The sequence below is a fragment of the Pristiophorus japonicus genome, chromosome 8 (assembly GCF_044704955.1).
Source record: "Pristiophorus japonicus isolate sPriJap1 chromosome 8, sPriJap1.hap1, whole genome shotgun sequence".
In the NCBI taxonomy this organism is placed as follows: domain Eukaryota; kingdom Metazoa; phylum Chordata; class Chondrichthyes; family Pristiophoridae; genus Pristiophorus; species Pristiophorus japonicus.
Window position 1 is genome coordinate 56,935,983 of NC_091984.1, and position 22,471 is coordinate 56,958,453.

General features: G+C 40.9%; 2 protein-coding genes across 7 annotated transcripts in view; both read right to left on the minus strand.

The window, feature by feature from the left end:
- The window catches only part of ccdc17 (coiled-coil domain containing 17), a 72,471-nt gene extending 55,743 nt beyond the window's left edge, over window positions 1–16,728 (minus strand). Inside the window, exon 1 of the mRNA XM_070886820.1 lies at window positions 16,619–16,728. The gene's annotated coding sequence lies outside the window, so the exon portion shown is untranslated. The remainder of the gene's footprint in view (window positions 1–16,618) is intronic.
- Window positions 14,758–22,471, minus strand: part of gpbp1l1 (GC-rich promoter binding protein 1-like 1) — a 107,498-nt gene continuing 99,784 nt past the window's right edge. For 5 of the 6 annotated variants that reach the window (XM_070886823.1, XM_070886824.1, XM_070886827.1 and 2 more), the window contains one exon: window positions 17,092–17,939. In XM_070886823.1, the coding sequence (XP_070742924.1) occupies window positions 17,784–17,939 (156 nt within the window). In that variant the 3' untranslated portion in view covers window positions 17,092–17,783. Of the gene's footprint in view, window positions 14,816–17,091; window positions 17,940–22,471 lie in introns of those variants that run through there. The other variant, XM_070886826.1, reaches the window with a different exon arrangement.

Consider the following 22,471-nt stretch of genomic DNA (forward strand, 5'->3'; position numbering starts at 1 on the left):
TCCAATTCCTTTTTGAAAGCCACGATTGAATCTGCCTTCACCACCCTTTCAGGCAGTGCATTCCAGATCATAACCACTCACTGTGTAAAAAAGATTTTCCTCATGTCACCTTTGGAGCTTCTGTCAATCACCTTAAATCTATGTCCTCTGGTTCTTGAACCTTTCGCCAATGGGAACAGTTTCTCTCGATCTACTGTGTCTGGGCCTCTCATGATTTTGAGCACCTCTATCAAATCTCCTCTCAACCTTCTCTGCTCCAAGGAGAATAAACCCAGCTTCTCCAGTCTATCAACGTAACTGAAGGACCCCATCCCTGGAACCATTCTTGTAAATCCCTTGAGCTTCTCCCCATGTCCGTCACATGTTTATACCACAAAGTTTCCTCAATAATTCCAATTTGCCATGCCATCAAACTATGTCCACTTCACGCTCACATTTCCAATGGATTAAACCACATCACATTTTATGGAATTTCAAAATACCAAAGCTACATACCTTCACTCTCAGTGTACAGAATTCCAATTTAACATCTCCGGTTCCATTCAGTCCCCTTGTGAAAAATTCCTTAGTTCAAGCACAAGACTTAAATATTTGCTCAGTGCATGAAATACAGCCAATCCACTGCCAGATCCCACCCAGAGACAGTAGCTGTTAGCGTGAATGTTTTCTCAGAAGAATCACTCAACACTCAGTCGGTTCCAATGCCAATGCGGCCTTTATTAACGCCAGCCTGGAGGAAGCCTCAGGACTGGATCCAGGCACTTCACTCCGCAGAACAAAGGGTTTCATGGATCTTTATATGTTTTACAACAGTTTACTACCGTTACATACAACAGTTTACTACAGTTACATAAGACCAATAGATAGAGTTAGTCTCTAAACGTAAAGTGGCTCATGTGTTGCCAAGAGATGTGTTGCTAAGGGATGTGTTGCTAGGAATGACTCATGTGTCTTGTAACATGGCCTGGGCCTCCCTTATCTTACTGTCCTTGGATGCTGTCTTTGGTAGCCTCCTTATTAGAGTTACATATTCGGTTCTTGTCAGCTCGGGCTGATTCATGCCCTCGTTATGTGATGTAGGCCCCCCTTATCTCTCTTTCTCGGGGCTCTGCTGTGTGGAGTTATAATGGTTTGTTATAGTTGACTTGTATCAAAGGCATTCCTGGCAGTGGGCCTCACAGGGTTATTGCTCGGTCAGCCTCAGTCAATAGTTCACAGCTTGACTACCTGATTTCCCATCATGCCTGGGCAGCCATTTTATGTGTGGCCACTTTAAACTTATATGAGTTTAGATATATTCAGCAGGTGCCTAATGTTTTGATATATTCAGCAGGTGCCTAATGCCTACAACAGTAGCACACTGTAGAAGTGGAATCACTTTGGTATTCATATATTTCTGATAAAGAGTGGATTACAAAGATTTGCATATTGGCTCTTTTTATTTACATTTTCTACAAACTATGATCGAAGCATAAAATTATCAACTATGCATTTCAGTCTTCAGGTATTTTGCAATGTAATCTATGAAGTTCATCAAAAGTGATAGCAAAAGAAAACTGTTTTGCAGTTTTCACAGGAAAAACAGACATGATTGTAGAATGCAATCTTCAGAACCAGCCAAAATCCTTACACACCATGGACTAAAATTGGAATTTGAATTAATTAGTCATCAAAAGCCAGTGGCCTTGGTGATATCTTATTTATTCGAGTGGCACTGGATGAACAATTATGGATGCATTAAGTGAATCATAAAAGAATGAACCAATCTCCAGGTAATTCTTGGCTCCCCCCATTCCTTTGGACCCACCATTAGCAGCCTTGCCTTCAGTCGGCAAAGCCCGAAAGCTTTTGAACTCCCTCCCTCTCCCTACAGCCCCCCCCCCCCCCACCACCACCACAAACCTGTCCACCTCTCCATCTTCTCCTTTAAGCATTTAGTCACCCCTCCTATCTTTCTTTGGCTCGGCATTGATTTTTGTCTAATTACTCCTTTGTGAATTGCTTTGGGCTCTCATATATATGCGAAAGTTTATTATTATAATGCCATAAACCACAACAGTGAAGCTTTTTCCAAGTTACATTCAGCACCTAAACCCCTTGGGAATGCATTATCATTTCCAATTTGCTTACAAGATTTCATCATCATTATCTCTGATGATGAAATCATGCATGTGAACTGGACGGTCTGCACCTGAGCAAGACCGGAACCAATGTCCTACGGGGAGTGTTTGCTAGTGCTGTTGGGAAGGAGTTAAACTAATATGGCAGGGGGATGGGAACCTATGCAGGGAGACAGAGGGAAATAAAATGGAGACAAAAGCAAAAGATAGAAAGGAGAATAGTAAAAGTGGAGGGCAGAGAAACCCAAGGCAAAAAGCAAAAAGAGCGACATTACAGCAAAATTCTAAAGGGACAAAGAATGTTAAAAAGACAAGCTTGAAGGCTCTGTGCCTCAATGCGAAGAGTATTTGTAATAAGGTGGATGAATTAACTGTGCAGGCAGCTGTTAATGATTATGATATAATTGGGATTACGGAGACATGGCTCCAGGGTGACCAAGGCTGGGAACTCAACATCCAGGGGTGTTCAACATTCAGGAAGGATAGAATAAAAGGAAAAGGAGGTGGGGTAGCATTGCTGGTTAAGGAGGAGATTAAGGCAATAGTTAGGAAGGACATTAGCTTGGATGATGTGGAATCTATATGGGTAGAGCTGCAGAACACCAAAGGGCAAAAAACGTTAGTGGGAGTTGTGTACAGACCTCCAAACAGTAGTAGTGATGTTGGGGAGGGCATCAAACAGGAAATTAGGGGTGCGTGCAATAAAGGTGCAGCAGTTATAATGGGTGACTTTAATATGCACATAGATTGGGCTAACCAAACTGGAAGCAATACGGTGGAGGAGGATTTTCTGGAGTGCATAAGGGATGGTTTTTTAGACCAATATGTCGAGGAACCAACTAGGGGGGAGGCCATCTTAGACTGGGTGTTATGTAATGAGAGAGGATTAATTAGCAATCTCGTTGTGCGAGGCCCCTTGGGGAAGAGTGACCATAATATGGTGGAATTCTGCATTGGGATGGAGAATGAAACAGTTAATTCAGAGACCATGGTCCAGAACTTAAAGAAGGCTAACTTTGAAGGTATGAGGCGTGAATTGGCTGGGATGGATTGGTGAATGATACTTAAGGGGTTGACTGTGGATGGGCAATGGCAGACATTTAGAGACCGCATGGATGAACTACAACAATTGCACATTCCTGTCTGGCATAAAAATAAAAAAGGGAAGGTGACTCAACCGTGGCTATCAAGGGAAATCAGGGATAGTATTAAAGCCAAGGAAGTGGCATACAAATTGGCCAGAAATAGCAGCGAACCTGGGGACTGGGAGAAATTTAGAACTCAGCAGAGGAGGACAAAGGGTTTGATTAGGGCAGGGAAAATGGAGTATGAGAAGAAGCTTGCAGGGAACATTAAGACGGATTGCAAAAGTTTCTATAGATATGTAAAGAGAAAAAGGTTAGTAAAGACAAACGTAGGTCCTCTGCAGTCAGAATCAGGGGAAGTCATAACGGGGAACAAAGAAATGGCGGACCAATTGAACAAGTACTTTGGTTCGGTATTCACGAAGGAGGACACGAACAACCTTCCGGTTATAAAAGGGGTCGGGGGGTCTAGTAAGGAGGAGGAACTGAGGGAAATCCTTATTAGCCGGGAAATTGTGTTGGGGAAATTGATGGGATTGAAGGCCGATAAATCCCCAGGGCCTGATGGACTGCATCCCAGAGTACTTAAGGAGGTGGCCTTGGAAATAGTGGATGCGTTGACAGTCATTTTCCAACATTCCATTGACTCTGGATCAGTTCCTATGGAGTGGAGGGTAGCCAATGTAACCCCACTTTTTAAAAAAGGGGGGAGAGAGAAAACAGGGAATTATAGACCGGTCAGCCTGACATCGGTAGTGGGTAAAATGATGGAATCAATTATTAAGGATGTCATAGCAGTGCATTTGGAAAGAGGTGACATGATAGGTCCAAGTCAGCATGGATTTGTGAAAGGGAAATCATGCTTGACAAATCTTCTGGAATTTTTTGAGGATGTTTCCAGTAGAGTGGATAAGGGAGAACCAGTTGATGTGGTATATTTGGACTTTCAGAAGGCGTTCGACAAGGTCCCACACAAGAGATTGATGTGCAAAGTTAGAGCACATGGGATTGGGGGTAGTGTACTGACATGGATTGAGAACTGGTTGTCAGACAGGAAGCAAAGAGTAGGAGTAAATGGGTACTTTTCAGAATGGCAGGCAGTGACTAGTGGGGTACCGCAAGGTTCTGTGCTGGGGCCCCAGCTGTTTACACTGTACATTAATGATTTAGATGAGGGGATTAAATGTAGTATCTCCAAATTTGCGGATGACACTAAGTTGGGTGGCAGTGTGAGCTGCGAGGAGGATGCTGTGAGGCTGCAGAGCGACTTGGATAGGTTAGGTGAGTGGGCAAATGCATGGCAGATGAAGTATAATGTGGATAAATGTGAGGTTATCCACTTTGGTGGTAAAAACAGAGAGACAGACTATTATCTGAATGGTGACAGATTAGGAAAAGGGGAGGTGCAAAGAGACCTGGGTGTCATGGTACATCAGTCATTGAAGGTTGGCATGCAGGTGCAGCAGGTGGTTAAGAAAGCAAATGGCATGTTGGCCTTCATAGCAAGGGGATTTGAGTACAGGGGCAGGGAGGTGTTGCTACAGTTGTACAGGGCGTTGGTGAGGCCACACCTGGAGTATTGTGTACAGTTTTGGTCTCCTAACCTGAGGAAGGACATTCTTGCTATTGAGGGAGTGCAGCGAAGGTTCACCAGACTGATTCCCGGGATGGCGGGACTGACCTATCAAGAAAGACTGGATCAACTGGGCTTGTATTCACTGGAGTTCAGAAGAATGAGAGGGGACCTCATAGAAACATATAAAATTCTGACGGGGTGAGACAGGTTAGATGCAGGAAGAATGTTCCCAATGTTGGGGAAGTCCAGAACCAGAGGTCACAGTCTAAGGATAAGGGGTAAGCCATTTAGGACCGAGATGCGGAGGAACTTCTTCACCCAGAGAGTGGTGAACCTGTGGAATTCTCTACCACAGAAAGTTGTTGAGGCCAATTCACTAAATATATTCAAAAAGGAGTTAGATGAGGTCCTTACTACTAGGGGGATCAAGGGGTATGGCGAGAAAGCAGGAATGGGGCTACTGAAGTTGCATGTTCAGCCATGAACTCATTGAATGGCGGTGCAGGCTAGAAGGGCCGAATGGCCTACTCCTGCACCTATTTTCTATGTTTCTATGAGATGAGGAGAAACTTCTTCACTCAGAGAATGGTTAACCTTGGAATTCTCTACCGCAGAAAGTTGTTGAGGCCAGTTCGTTAGATGTATTCAAAAGGGAGTTCGATATGGCCATTACGGCCAAAGGGATCAAGGGGTATGGAAAGAAAGCAGGAAAGGGATACTGAGGTTGAATGATCAGCCATGATCTTATTGAATGGCAGTGCAGACTCGAAGTGCCGAATGGCCTGCTCCTAATTTCTATGTTTCTATGTGAATTGAAAGCAGTTAGACAACTCTAATAACCTCAAGGACTGTTTGAGGGGAATTGCTCAGGCAGAGATCAAGGAGAGTAACACACACATTTGAAATGAAAAGATTGCTGAAGCACCACTGCTCAACTACTATATTTCTATTAATTTTTTAAATATTACTGGTGGATGTCTCAGTGTCATTCAGTGAGTTACAGGATACATGGCAAGTTCAGTAAAATGCTATACATAGTATGGGAGAACACTAGTTAGAAATAGACATCAGATTTGAAAGCAATTTTGAGATGTACTCAAGACAGTGAAGTTTTTGTATCAAAAATGTAATTTAAAATAGCATACTGAAACTTCTTCAGGCCACAGGAGAAAATAGTCTCAGTGCAGCAAAAATAAAGGGGCCAAAGCAACATAAATAAAGAGGAGCGAAAGGCCACTCATTCGGTGGAATAAGAACATAAGAAATAAGAGCAGGAGTGCTCCATTTGGCCCACAAGCCTGCTCTGCCATTTAATAAGATCATGGGGCTAATCTGATCATGGACTCAGCTCCACTTCGTGCCTGCTCCCCATAATCCTTTATTCCCTTATCGCTCAAAAATCTGTCTATCACCGCCTTAAATATATTCAATGACCCAGCCTCCACAGCTCTCTGGGGCAGAGAATTCCATAGATTTACAACCATCAGAGAAGAAATTCCTTCTCATCTCAGTTTTAAATGGGAAGCCCCTTATTCTAAGACTATGTTCCCTAGTTTTAGTTTCCCCTGAGTGGAAATATCCTCTATGCATCCACCTTGTCGAGCCTCCTCATTATCTTATATGTTTCAATAAGATCACCTCTCATTCTTCTGAACTCTAATGAGTACAGGCCCAACCTACTTAACCTAGTCAACCCCCTCATCTCCGGAATCAACCAAGGTGAACCTTCTCTGAACAACCTCCAATGCAAGTATATCCTTCCTTAAATAGAGACCAAAACTGTATGCATACTCTCGGTGTGGTCTCACCAATAACCTGTGCAGTTGTAGCAGAACTTCTCTGCTTTTATACTCCATTCCCCTTGCAATAAAGGCCAACATTCCATTTGCTTTCCTGATCACTTGCTATACCTGCATACTAACTTTGTGTTTCATGCACAAGGATCCCAGGTCCCTCTGTACTGCAGCACTTCGCAATTTTTCTCCATTTAAATTATAATTTGCTTTTCTATTTTTTCTGCCAAAGTGGATAACCTCACATTTTCCCACATTATACTCCATCTGCCAAATTTTTGCCCACTCACTTCGCCTGTCTATATCCCTTTGCAGATTTTTTGTGTCCTCCTCACAATTTGCTTTCCCACCCATCTTTGTATCAGCAGCAAACTTGGCTACATTACACTCGGTCCCTTCATCCAAGTCATTAATATAGATTGTAAATAGTTGAGGTCCCAGCACCGATCCCTGCGGCACCCCACTAGTTCCCGTTTGCCAACCGGAAAATACCCATTTATCCCGATTCTCTGTTTTCTGTTAGTTAGCCAATCCTCTATCCATGCTAATATATTATTCCCAACCCCGTGAACTTTTATCTTGTGCAGTAACCTTATCTGGCACCTTATCAAATGCCTTCTGGAAATCCAAATACACCACATCCACTGGTTCTCCCTTATCCACCCTGCTCGTTACACCCTCAAAGAACTCCAGCAAATTTGTCAAACATGATTTCCCTTTCATAAAACCATGGTGGGTGAGAACGCCTCAGACAGCTGGGATGCAGGTTCATCCACATAGCCCACCAGAACCATGATTTATTGATCAGCTATACTGCTCTGGAGAGGTGCTAACTGGAATCCTGTTCGCTATTGGCAGTTTACAAGGTCAGGCTTCAGAATTATCAGTGCAGTGACCAAAGTGGTGAAAGTGATACAGTAGCACTCCTATCAGGTTGTGTAACCGCTAATCTCTGTAGTGCAGACTGCTTCAGCCCCTGAAATGACTTATTTCTGCGTGGCATTGCCTTACCTCATCAGTCAATTTTCTAAAGGTACGATTGTCAGACAAACTGATTTCAGGTTGCTGTCGCCTCAAGAGATTACATTCCCTTTCATTAAGTGAACTGATGTAAAGGTGCTTCCCTTCCTCTTGCTGCTGTCGAAATCTTTCCCTCTGATTTTTCTTGTCCTGCATATAAAGCATCCATATTGGGAAAAAAGTTAAATGTTCTTTCTCTGTACGCCCACCAAATGAATAAATTATCCATTGTAAAATCTGTATCAGTGTCTTATTGTACTTCAATATTTAGCATACATCAATACAAGTGATCTGTAGAGAATCAAGATTTCTTTTAACACACTGCTTTTGCAAGCCAAAAAATTTACTTTAATGTGAGAGGGGCACAGTAGATGTATGGATTTCAGCCAGCTAGCGAGAGATTAGTCTGTCAATTAGTGTTGAATTATAAAACATCTTACGATATGGATCTGTATCCATTAGAAACTATGTGAAATGATCCTAAATTATTTTCACCGAGGACTAGGAAGAAAGCTAAAAACTGAGGTTAGCATTCTCAGGAATAGCCACACACTAGGCCAGACTACATTCGTCTGCAGTTATGCAAATAGGTGCACACAGTTCATATATAGAATAGAACATGAAGGGCTGCAAGTTAAATGTGACAAAAAGGAAGAGAAACTTGGGAGTGATCAGTGACTGCTCTTTAAAAGTTCTGGCGTCGTGTCAGGCAGCTGCACCCTGGGCTATTGACAGGCTGTTTAATAATAAAACAAGGACCATGATAACAGGTTATAGAAGACTTTGGGGAGACCTCGACAGCAGTATTGTGCACTATCATTCCCACTTCAAGGAGGACATTTTGACTTCAGAGAAGGACAATAAGGATGATCTGGTTACAAATCATGTTTTTCTTATCTCTCCCACAAAGTGGGAGTGGAGATGGAACGCAAAGTAGAAACACTGGAATGAGTCAAGAAAAGGCACGATGACCGTTTCTCATTTGGAGTCCATAGCATATATTATTACATAAAGGTTATATGAACTAAGGTGGGAGGAGGCTTGTGTGGATCATAAACACCGGCATAGACCTGCTGAACCGAATGGCCTTTTGCTGTGCTGCAAAATTTCATGCAATAACATCTATTCCAAGTACTGAAAAAACCGAGATCATGTTCCCTCTCTACAACACTGCAGTTCTGTGAACATCTCTTCATAATTTAGGGCCAAGTCCATCAATCAATAAACACATCTAAATCTTTTTCCATACTGGCTAATTGACATCCCTTCATTATGAACCCACATTTCACATTCCAACCTGTATTACCACTGTTCAGTTTTATCGTGAGGCTTCATCACATTGACAAGAGGAGACTTTGTTTTTATAATGCAAATTCATATTCGACAGATAGAGGTTTCATCGAAAAACTATCGGGTTCTAATATTAAAATATGCATCATACAAATAATAATGGATGGCTGAAATTCTTACAAAGCAGTCTCACACCTCAGATGTCAAGAGAACAGATTCACTTCAGCTTTTTTCTTGCAATCTTTGAAATATTATGACACACAATTTTAGAAATCTAGGATTATTTGTGTGATTATAGATCAGTGTTACAGCCCAGTATGCATTTTCAAACTCAAGGCTCCTGAAAATCTGAAGGGGAGGGGAATGCATTGCAGCGTAAATAGCAGAATGTGCCTGGCTGGGCCTCGACCGCTGATTCTGCCAACATTTGCATAGTCCTTTCATTGAGTGACAATGGCGGCGGGGGGGGGGGGGGGCGCACCAGTGGTGCATCTGGAGTGCCTGCCTGCCCTCCCAAGTGTGGTGGAGGTGGTGGCGGGTCAGCAGGGTTGGGTGGCATTAGGCCTCCAAAAAGACAAAGTATAGCTGCCCCCATTTCAAAAATCTAAATTGTTGCCAAATCTTTAAGGGATCAAGCCATGATCCCAAACTGGTCCTCCAGATGGTCCCATCTGCTGCTGGTACATTCTGTCTCACCAAACACACCTGCATCAACCACATACAAGGTTGCAGGATCTTCTGAATTAGGAAAGCCCTGCCCCTGGCCCAGCCCCTTACAATGTAAGCAAAAGGCAGAGGCTGCGCCACCATAAAACCGTCTCAAAGTTTGCTGCAAGGTAAGGACCTGGAAGATCCGGGTCCCGGCCTCGATGCTGGCCAAAGCGGTGGTGGGACTGTGCCAGAACTTTATTTTGAGTTTTAACATGGAATAATGGTTTTTGCAGCACCAGATGTCAGCATGCAAGATTAGGAAAATACCTATTGCCACACAACACATTAGTTGGCTAACAGTACCAAAGACTGAATCCGTCCAGCCACTCCAAATGAGAAACGGTCATCATGCCTTTATGTGCTTGCGCCATTTCTTTTTGGACTCATTCCAGTATTTCTACCCTGCAACTTTGCATTTCATCCCCACTCCCACTTTGTGGGAGAGACAAGAAAAACATGATTCATAACCAGATCATCCTTATTGTCCTTCTCTAAAGCCAAAATGTCCTCCTTGAAGTGGGAATGATAAAGGTGCACAATACTGCTGCCGAGGTCTCACCAAAGTCTTCTATATGACTGGTTTCCAATAGGCTTCTTTGACAATAGCAAAACACAGAATATTTTCTGTCAGGTAGGAGACATTCTCATTTATTTATTTTTAACCACATAGAAAAACGACTTTGGATAGGAAGTACTGGAAGCATTATTGTCCTTTATTTTCTTCTAAACATTAATAAAACTGAAAAATTGGGACTGAAAGCCAACTCTTGTAAATCTTCTAATACTGACTGACCTCAAGAGAGGCAAAGACCTGAACACAGGTCACTTGCCAGCTGCCTCAGTTCAGCAGTGGTATAAGGATTCAGCAGTGGTATAAGGGCTGGACAGTTGCTGGCAAAATGATAGGTCATAAAAACAAACATAAAAAGCACTTATCTGAAAGGCTGGATGGGAAGGTGGTTTAGACATACAGTTTCGAAGAACCTAATATTACCACCACAATTAGATTAGCTGAGTAAAATAAAAATGGATGAAATTAAAAACTGCCAATTTTCACCAGGATTCTTATTGTGCATTTCTAATTTATTATTCATACAATAAGTTTTAATGGACTTTTTTTCCCCAAAATGTCCAATGGATCAATCAGTTTTATTGTGAAAATCCCAATGGTTTTGCACTCTGGCTCCCATCTTCTGTCCACTCTCTGCGACCACACACTCGACAAAACTTTCAGGCTTAAAGCTAGGAATTGCAGATGATACCGATCTTTCACTGTGTTTACAAAGTTAAAACACAAAAATAAGTGGTAGGTTTTCATTATGGCTTTGAAAAGAGTTTACAAATGCATATATATCATTTACAAAACAATCAGTTATGTTGTCACTCGAACAGATTTCAAAACAAAACAAATGTTAACCACTTAGCAATATGTTGTTTTCATTCCACAATGTCAAAAGAACATCAGCTTTCAACTGTTGCATTAGCTTTTTTTTTTCCATGGCTGGAATTGCCAAATTATAGTTGAATTCTATTCTCTTTCAACCCCTGGAGATCAGGATAATAGTTATTCTGAAACCTCATTCTGTTACAGAATAGTTACTGGTAGAAGCAGTTTTGTACTATGCTGGGGTGACTGGTGCAGTTTTGTACTATGCTGGGGTTACTGGTGCTGTAGAACACTGCTTGGTAGATTCCTTAGCTTTGGGGCAACAGGGCAAGAATTATGCTTGTGCAATCTTGAACATATGCAACTGACTTTGATTTTTGACTACAGCCCTCTCTCATTACCTGGGGAAGCTCTGTACAGGATAACAAGCAAGGAAGTGCAATGTTAGCCTGTATGAATGGGCTCAGTGCTGTGACCATCCACAGTTTGAGAGGGGAGAGCGAGCCAGAATTGTCAACTGTAACAGTATAATGGAAAGGAGGAGATTTGGAATTATGAGACATAGCTGGTTAAAACACTTTCACTTTTTGGACCCAGTTACAAACTGCCAGACTGACAGGATGCAAATCTCCCATTTGGTAATAGTGTTCCAGATGCTGATTCTGAGAATTTACTAAGTTCAGCAAAGTTCTTCTACTGGTCCTGCTTAAAAACTATTTCAATTTCAGGTCACGTGTTGATTTTCTGTCATACATTATGACAAAACACACATCATTATGTGATGGAACGTGGGGCACACAATCCACATACTGGATGACAATTGTACAGCAGTCAGTTCAAACTGTGCCCGTACAAAAGCAACACACTGTACCGATTCAATAATTCGCTATTGCCACTCAATTATTTACAGAAAATAAACACTCCATTTCACGCTAGACTTTAACAGATGCTGACACAGTACAGATCCCAAAGGTGCAGCATAACAGCATAAAACTAATCAACTCTTTATTCATGCAGCCACATCCCCTTCAGTATCATATATCTTTTTAAAAAACCAACAAGCACTCAATGCTACACATCAAATGCCTTTTGAAAACATAGATGCACAACATCCACTGCATTTCCTTCATCAATAAACTGTTATTTCCTTTAAAAATGCTATTAACTTCAACAAAGATAATTTTCCTCTTACATATCTATGCTGATCACAGTCAGCTGCGGCTCAGTGAGTAGCATCCTCACCTCTGATCGACAAAGATCGAGGCTGACACTCCAGTGTAGTACTGAAGGAGTGTTACACTGTTGGAGGTGCCATCTTTCAGATGAGACATTGAACCAAGGCCCCGTCAGCTCTCTCAGGTGGACATAAAAGATCCTCTGGCACTATTTCAAAGATGAGCTGTGAAGTTAGCCCCATTGTCCTAACCAATAATTATCCTCAATCAACATCACTAAAACAGATTATCTGGTCATCACATTGCTGTGCGCAAATTGGTTGCCTCGTTTCCTACATTACAACAGTGACTATACTCCTAAAAAGTACTTCATTGGCTGTAAAGCGCTTTGGGATGTCCGGTAGTCATGAAAGGCGCTTTATAAATTCGATATTTTCTTTTTTCTTTAAATAACCCATGTCTTTCATAGAATCATAGAATGGTTTCAGCATAGGAGGCCATTCGGCCTATCGAGCCTGTGCCAGCTCTCTGCAAGAGCACTTCAGCTAGACCCACTGCCCCGCCCTTTCCCCATCGCCTTGCAAATTTTTTTCCTTCAGGTACTTATCTAATTCCCTTACGGAAGCCACGATTGAATCTGCCTCATTACCCCGTCAGGCAGTGCATTTCAGATCCTAATCATTTGCTGTGTAAAAAAAAACAGTTTTCCCTCATGTCGCCTTTGCTTCTTCTGCCAATCTTCTTAAATCTGCGTCCTCTGGTTCTCGATCCATCTGCCAATGGCAACAGTTTCTCTATCTACTCTGTCTCATGGCAGGTCAGCTTGAGAAAGCAGTCAAAAAAAGCAAAGGATCCTGCGCTTCATAAACAGAGGCATAAAGCACAAAAGCAAGTAAGTTATGATGAATCTTTATACCCCCATATACATATATACCTCCAGGTTGGTCTCTGCATGCATTCCCTTTAGTTTATATTGCCATGCCTCATTCTTCCTACCAAAATGTATTACTTCATACCTTTCTGCGTTAAATTTCATTTGCCACATGTCTGCCCATTCCACCAGTCTATCTAAATCTGCTTGAAATCTATCACAATTCTTCTCACTGTTCACTATACTTCTAAGTTTTGTGTCATCTGAAAATTTTGAAATTGTGCCCTGTACACCCAAGTCTAAGTCATTAATATACATCAAGGAAAACACTGGTCCCAGTACCAACCCCTGAGGAACATCACTGGAAACCTTCCTCCAGTCTGAAAAACAACCAACCATTCACCACTACTCTGTTTCTTGCCACATAGCCAATTTCATATCCATGCTGCCACTGTCCCTTTTATTCCATGGACTTCAATTTTCTAAGTATGGTTACTATCCCTTGTTTATGGCTTCGAGAAGCTCACCCAAGACAGCTAATGGGCTGACTGGTTTAAAATTGCTGTGTGTCCTTTTGTGCACAGAGATGTCACATTGACAACTTCCATATTTTTCTAAGGATGGATCTCAAGTGAACTGAATGAGATTAAGAACTCAAAGTGGAAGAGCATCTACTTCCCATTAATCGACAGCACACAAAAACAGTGCACTAATACAGTGTGAAATGAAGAGCTTAGATCTTAAGTATGAAGGATCTTCAAATACAATAGAGGTATCCCACTGCACAAAAATATATATACAGGATATATGTCTCCAAGGACTGAATTATGACAGAAAACCGTTTCACCGATTGCACAATTTTTCAATACTATGGCCCTGAGTTGTGTTGCCTGTGTCGCTTGACTTATTTTTCTGTAAGCCACTTCTATTCCATTATGTACTTCATTTATACTACATGCCTTGTCGTGTCTTACTAAAATTAAGAATTTTAATTACTTTGTTGTTTCAAAGCATTATTTTGAATATTTCTGTAACGTTTTGCTTTTGCAGAGCTTGGATAATTGGTGGATTATCTTTACTGCTAGTGCTCTGTTTGAGGTCAATGTAGGATTTTCGTTCTGAATCAGTTAAAATGGACCAAATGCTCTTCCTCATTGTATACATCTTATAATCTTGTGAATATCACCAGGAGCTCAGTCTAATTATGGACCTCTCTGCTCTCAGAACAGTGCTTTGCAAAATAGAATGGAAAGCAGAAGGGAGGAAGCAGCACCATAGGAAACTAGACAGATCTGCAGGAAGACAAATGCATGTGAGAGAGGAGTGGGCAGTAAAACACAATGCCCAAGAAATTGAGAACTAGCAGCTAGCAGACTTGTAGGAAGGGGTTGAAGCATGTACATAATTGTAAAATAGTTCAAAAATAAGTGTGTAAAATTTGTAAACCAGCATGCATAAACCACTGATGCAGACCCGTGTAGCACAAACATGTAGACATACATTGGCCTTACCATATGATCTGGGGTATTTGTTTTTCTTGGCTCATTTATTTTCCACTTGTTAAGTCCATTTCCATGATTTTTAGGCAGGCAGTCTCTTGGCTTCTGATTTAACAAGGAAGGATTTCCAACATAACTGCCAATGCAAAACTTGTCCTTGTGTTTTTCTAACAGCGCTAAGGATCTGAAGTTCATGTTACAGCTGTGACAATGGAAATTCTCCAAATCCATTATTCTGAAGTTGGCGAAGTGTTTCTCAGTCACTTCAGTTTAAACAAACTCACAAACCTGCACATGATCAGATAAGTTTTCAAGCTTTCACAACAATTAAGATGGCATATTACTCAGACATTTGAGAACTTAACTTTTTTTTGGTAAAAACTACAACTTTTGTTTTTGACCGACATTTCACTTTCTTGAAGCACTTTGAAATTTAAATTTGCTGTATCTTTTCTCTTTCACACAATAAAAAAAATATAATTCATGTAAAATCAACATAATGGTTAGCAACAGAAATAAGCACTTCACTAAATGTTTCTACAATAAAGTCCAACAGGGTGTTGCTTTAAATAACGTCTTCCGATGTCAACTTGACAACGTCAACACTTAAAATCCTTAACAACCATTACATTGTATAAACCTCAGACACAAAATATACGGCAATCATATCTCAAAACTAGGTTAGCAATTCCATTTTTTTCTGCAACAAACCTGTTACTCAAGTACTCTCAGGCATTCCGTCTTTATTTCTTCTAGTATATCTCCATTTAGGCAGTTTGCTTTTTTCGAAGCAGTAAGTTGTTTGGTTTGAATGATTGCTTTGATTGTTGCTAGGAAACTGTAGGAGGGCAGGGCACTTTGATGACAAGTTAATCTTCGCAACAAATGACTACTGTTAAAGGGGCAATGTCATCTTGTTGAATTGTGTGCAAACTGCTTTACCACATTAACAGAGGAAGCAAAAATGACACTTTAAAAGAAATCATGTATTGCCTATTGCACTTTAATCTAGAATTGCCAATTAGCTTTTATTTTAGTAGTTAAGATAATTCAGAAAAGAACAAACATTAAAAAGACGTGCAATTGCTGTACTGTTAACTTACCCCGGTGGTCACTGCAAGAATTGAATCTACCTGAAAACTCTCAATGAGATGCCAGTATCTCTTTCAAAGGGTACTATTATGTAGCAAATTGCTTAAGAAGATAATCTACTAGATTTTAACTTTATTTACTTATTTTACTATTCAGTCTCTCCACGTCGAAAACACAGACTCCCGTATCAAGTTCAGTTTCAATGATATCATGAAAGAGACAGTGAACTGTGGCCTTATTCTTAGTTCATATGACTGAAAGTTGAAAATGTAACTGAAGAATTCTACACACAAGGTCTGCTTCCAAGCCCTAAACAGATGTTTTGAACAATAGAATACGAGAGGTTGCAATAACTTGGCAACACCATCCAGGACAGATCACTTTACTTGATCAGTACCATTGCCACTGGATTCGATATCCCTCCCCTCCATCACAAATGCAATATGTACGATCTACAGGATATCATGCAACAACTCACCAAGGTTTCTTCAACAGCACCACCCTCTCCTGCAAGCTTTAATGCTGAGAAGGACAAAATCAGCAATGCCACAGGAAGATGATTATGAGGGGACTTGACAAAGTGGATGCAGAGAGGATGTTTCCACTGATGAGAGAGACGAGAACTAGAGGGCATGATCTTCGAATAAGGGGCCGTCCATTCAAAACAGAGATGAGGAGAAATTTCTTCTCTCAGGGGGTTGTAAATCTGTGGAAGTCACCGCCTCAGAGAGCTGTGGAAGCTGGGACATTGAATAAATTTAAGACAGAAATAGAGAGTTTCTTAAACGATAAGGGGATAAGGGGAGCGGACAGGGAAGTGGAGCGAAGTCCACGATCAGATCAGCCATGATCTTACTGAATGGCGGAGCAGGCTCGAGGGGCTGTATGGCCTTCTCCTATTACTATTTCTTATGTTCTTATGAATACCCTCAAATTTCCTAAGTCACACATTGCCACTCCATTCATAGTTGTGGGGTCAATAATCTGCAAATTCCCTACCTCACACTATTGTAGAAGCACCGTCATCAAAAGGACTGCAGTGATTCTCAAAGAAGGACCACCATCACCTTCTCTCAGCAACTAGGGATCGGCAATAAATGCAGGCTTGCCAATATTGGCCAATTCTGAAGATCAAATAAATAAAATTACATCTGACGATACAGCAACACTTGGGTCTATATATGAACAAAGTTTAATATTTACAGATATGATGGAATATTTCAATGGATATGATGTCCAATAACAGTTTTTAGACTACTTCGAGAATTCTATCAAAACTGCTAATTATCTTGGAAAATTTATACTGCATTTTGGTGTTCGTTGATGTATGCATGTTTGGCTGAATAACAGCATACATTTAAACGGATTGCTTTTTCTTGCATTAAATGGTTCAATCTGAAATGAACATTCTTTTCAAAGTAAAATAATTTTTCAGAACACAAACCTCAATAAAAGAGTTACAACACAAACCATTTTGGCAAACTGATGCAAAATATTTATTCCAAGTTATTTTAATGCAGTAGTTTTCCTCACAGATATTCATATGTGATAGCCACTTGTTTAAATTTGTAAATAACGTTATCAAAATAATCTTAATCTTTGAAATTTCACAAAATTTATATTTTACAATCCACCCTGAATATCAAGGCTGTTTGAAGAACTCAAAGCTCCTATTGTGAATATTTTACAACTGTACCAAAGAAATGGAGATAAACCTCCGGTGACAAATTTTGTTTTCTTCTTCCCAAAATGTCACGACATTGAAAAACATATGTAGTTAGCATTATTCTTGACAACTTATCAGTATTTTGAATTTGTCTCTTGAACTGCTTGTTCTATCACACTGCTATTTCTACTAATTGTCTGCAAATGTTTTTTTTTTCCAAGCTTTCAAATACCCACTTTTTTCCTTGCAAATGATTACTCAGTATGTGCTTTGCCCCCTTTTCTTCTTTATTGACTCATTTCATTCTACGAAGCATTCAACAGGACCAGCTGGTCAAAGAAAAAAAAGAAAAAGAGCTCAACAAGCAAATTTTCTTCTTTGGGATATGATCAACTCCCGTGTGCATGGAAAAATATAACTCTGTGCCAAAAGAGCTTTAGTAAGTTTAGTCCTCCAGCTGTAAGAAAACATATAACGTGAATTCCACTTGTATCAAGTTTAGGCGTCATCATCAGAATTGGTACTACTGCTAGTTTCAGAATCTGAGTCTTCATGAAGCCCTGGACTGAAAATGCCTCTCCACTGAGCGAAATGTAAAGCTGCACATCGGTTCTTCAATTGAAAACCATTTTTCCTAAAGCCATTTTTCTTCAGCTAAAAAGAATTGAAAGAGATTTTGGATTAGGCAGTGTTGTTTCATAACAGACATTAAAAAAATTACACGTTTAAATTCATAAAAGTGAATTAAAATGAATGCCTGATACTATTGGACCACTTACCCCAGAAAAACCACAACAATTTTTTTAGGTTTATTTCTAGACATAAAGGAGGCTCAGTCAATCGAACAGACAGCCTCAATCCTCAAGATGAAAAAAAAATCTTAAGCTCCTCATAATCGGCACTGAGTTAAGGATAGAGGGAGCAAAGATGGGGATCAAAGGAGGCAATGTGTCAGAGAAGAGTTTGGGAATAACATTATGCTCTATGATAAGTTTAGAGTAGAATTACACGGTTGCACAGTCAGATCTGGCTGGGAACGACGACGCCAGTCGAGTGCCAGGCATAATAAAGTTTGTGGCCTTCAGATTTGAGGACAATGGATTGGGAATTGCATCAGTGGACAGTTGGGGTGAGGTCCCATGAAGGACTTGGTGGGGATGAAGATATGGAAACAGAAGCAAACTTTGAGCAGAAAACTTGTATGCAGGTAATTGACCAATACTGTAACAATTAAGACATAGAAATTTAAAATAGGCCTTAAGAACACGGCATCTCAACCATCTAAATCATACTAGTTGAAAATAGGACAGACCACCACTAAGAAAATAGTATGGCGGATGAAGGTAAGCAGCTAATTAGCTACTCTTCCTATTTTTTTCTTGGCTTATTTATTTTAGAACCAATGAAGTTTAAAACAAGAGACTATTCAATCCAAACTGTCCATGGTTTTTGGAATAGAGTGATCCCTTAATGTGATAACTAATGATGATTTGAACAGATACCGTTCATTATTTTGAAATGGCAGTTATCAAAACTGCGTCATACTGAAGTAACATAAATCGCACTGATTTCCACTGTATTACCCTTGTTCATGATAATATCCCTTTAAAAAAAGACAAGTTTTTGATCTACATTGAGCCAAAACATAATTTGACCTCAATCATGTATCTACGTCCCAGCGTTTATGTTTAAATCCTGCCAAGTATCACACGAGTGTTGAAAAAAAAAAAAAAACTGTATCCAATGGGAGCACCAAATATGTTCCATCTGTAGTTTGTGATGAGTTTAAAAAAAAAGTGCCACAGAAGGGGTTCAACTCTTCACATCATCCACATCTTGGAGACCAGAATATCCCTCAGGGGATGCATGGAAAGTGGACCTGAGGGTAGGGGACAGCCAGATTCGTAATAAACAGGCAACGGTATGGGCCTTCACTGAGGCTGAAGCCTCCCTCCACCTAAATGTGTGGTTCGAGACCTTAATGGAAGGTTCCTCCAAACTAAAAGGCACAAAATGATTCTAATGCAAAATCAGATAGTGCGTCTTGAGGACTTCTTTCAATCAGTGGAGGTGTAAAGCCATGGTGTCAACAGACATCTTGGAGGTCCTGGCTGGCAAATCCAGCGCAGCCCAAGCACCGAGCTGCTACCTCGCCACGAATGTGACCATTCATTGTTGATGTACACTTTTATTTCACAGCAGTGGCACTGCACCAGTGACTGAGCGAAATCTTAATGGGACAAAACAGGGCAGATTTTCTTATATTGTGCCTATTCCTTTTCTTCATTTCTTTTCTGAAAAAGGCAAGTCATGTCTAACAAATTTAATACAACTATTTCAGGAGATAACAGTGAATTCATGAAGGAAATCATCATCATCATAGGCAGTCCCTCGAACCGAGGATGACTTGCTTCCACGTCAAAAAGTCCACAGGTGTTTCAATTGTGGACATAAAATTCCAGGTCTGAACTACATCTTGAAGGGTGGAAGATGCCCGTGCTTGGATTTTTTTAGCGTGTGGTGACTGTTGCACACCAGCCACCACACGGGCTTGACAGAGCTAGGTCTTGGTCCAGTAGCAAGGATTAACCAAGACGACTGGAGACCTGCTCTGCTGCACGGACCTCGTGCGCACACGTATCGAAGGGTGGACTGGCCCATGCTGCCCCTGGGCCCTCGCCTCTTCTGGGCCCCGAAGTCGTGCCTCTCCTGGGCCCCGATCACATCCCTCTCCAGTCTCTCGCCGCTCTTGATGTATCTGCCCAGGTTCCAATCACCGACCTGGACCTTGGTGAACTCCCTTTTCACTGCCTTTGCTCTCCTGCTCCAGCACGTGCTGCTCCCTGGAGTGGTATGCTGCCATGCTGCTCCTTCTGCTCCCCGGCCTGCTCCGATGGTGCTCGCAGGACTGCTGGGCTAGGCCGCCACACTGCTCCTTTTGCTCCCTGGCCTGAAGGAAATAGAGTAATACTGTGTACATCGATGTTTAAATGGCATTTGATAAGGTGCCACACAAGAGGCTTTTTGATAAAATTAAGGCACATGGTAGCATGGATAGGAAGATTGCTAAAGAATAGAAAAGAATAGTGGTTAATGTATGTTTTTGAACTGGAAAGATGTAAAAAGTAACCTCCCAGGGCCAGTGCTAGACCACTGGACTCTATAGAAGTGCCGAGATACTTGGGGGATTCAGATGCACACATCTTTCAAAGTGAGAGGACAAGCTGGTAAAAAATTTTTTTTTTTTTTTAAAAAGCATATGGAGTATTATGTTTTCTAAATGGGGTATTAGGTACCAAAGCAAATATGTAATGCTAAGCCTAAACAAAATAATTGGGTAGGCTGCAATTAGATTATTGTGTCACGTTTTGGTTGCCCTATTTTATGAAACAAGTCAAAGCGAGCGAGAAAGTGCAGAAGACATTCACCATGATTATTCCATGGATGAGAGGCTTTAATTATGAGGGAGGCGGGATAAACTTGCACTCAACTGGAACAGAGAAGATGAATAGATCTGACAGAGGCATTCCAAATTATAAAGAGTTTTGATGTGGTATGTAGATAATTTTTTTTGCCACTGGTCTGTGATTCTAACCACTAACTATTTAAAATCAAAAAACAAAAAGATTATAAGAATTTTTTGTTTTAAACCAGGCAGTTATGAAGTTACGCAATGCCCCACCAGAATCAGTGATAGCAGATCCACAATAGCCATTAAAAGGAATGTGGATAAATATTTGAAAAAGGAAACGTAAAATGCGATGGGAAAAGGCAGCAAAATGGGGTTAAATGGATAGCACTTTCAGATAGCTGGCACAGGCAGAATGGCCTCCATCTGAATTGGCAAATTCTAGGAATTCTAAGACAGAAATACATTAGTGGGTACGAGATGACTACAGTCAAACATTTTAACACATTAATAAATGGCCATTGATGGAAGATAAGAGTTTAAAGCAGAGTTGGCTAAAGTGGACTAGGAAAATAGATTAAAGTGTGAGATGGTTGATGAGCAGTGGCAGACATTTAAGGAGATATTTCTTAACTCTCAACAAAACTATATTTCAATGAGAAGGAAAGACTGTAAGAAGGGATAACCATCTGTGGCTAACTAAGGAAATAAAGGGTGGTATCAAATTGAAAACAAGGGCATACAAAGTGGCCAAGACTAGTGGGAGGCCAGAGGATTGGGAAACTTTTAAAAGCCAGCAAAGAACGACTAAAAAAATAATGGAGAGGGGGAAGATAGATGATGAAAGTAAACTAGCACGAAATATAAAAACAGATAGATAGTAAGAGTTTCTACAGGTACATAAAAAGGAAAAGAGTGGCAAAATGAAATTTTGGTCCCTTAGAGGATGAGACTGGGGAATTAATAATGGGGAACAGGGAAATGGCAGTGACTTAGAACAAATATTTTGCATCGGACTTCACAGTAGAAGACACTAAAAACATCCCAATAGGGGATAATCAAGGGGCTATAGGGAGGGAGGAACTTGAAACAATCACTATCACGAAAGAAATAGTACTCAGTAAAATAATGGGACTAAAGGTGGACAAGTCCCCTGGACCTGATGGCTTGCATCCTAGGGTTTTAAAAGAAGTGGATGCAGAGACAGTAGATGCATTAGTTGTAATCTACCAAAATTCCCAGAATTCTGGAGAGGTCCCAGCGGGTTGGAAAACCGCAAAAGTAACGCCCCTATTTAAAAAAAGGGAGACAGAAAGCAGGAAACTATAGACCAGTTAGCCTAACATCTGTCATTGGTAAAATGATGGAGTCCATTTTTAAGGAATCAGTAGCAGGTCATTTGGAAAAGCATAATTCAGTCAAGCAGAGTCACCATGGTTTTATGAAAGGGAAGTCATGTTTGACAAATTTATAAGAGAGTTCTTTGAGGATGTAACATGCCGGGTGGATAAGGGGGAACCAATGGATGTGGTGTATTTGAATTTCCAGAGGGCATTCGATAAGGTGCCACATAAAAGATTACTGCACAAGATAAGAGCTCACGGGGTTGGGGGTAATATATTAGCATGGCTAGAGGATTGGCTAGCTAACAAAAAACAGAGAGGCAGGATAAATGGGTCATTTTCCGGTTGGCAAACGTAACCAGTGGAGTGCTGCAGGGATCAGTGCTGGGACCCCAACGACTTACAATCTATATTAACGACTTGGAGGAAGGGAC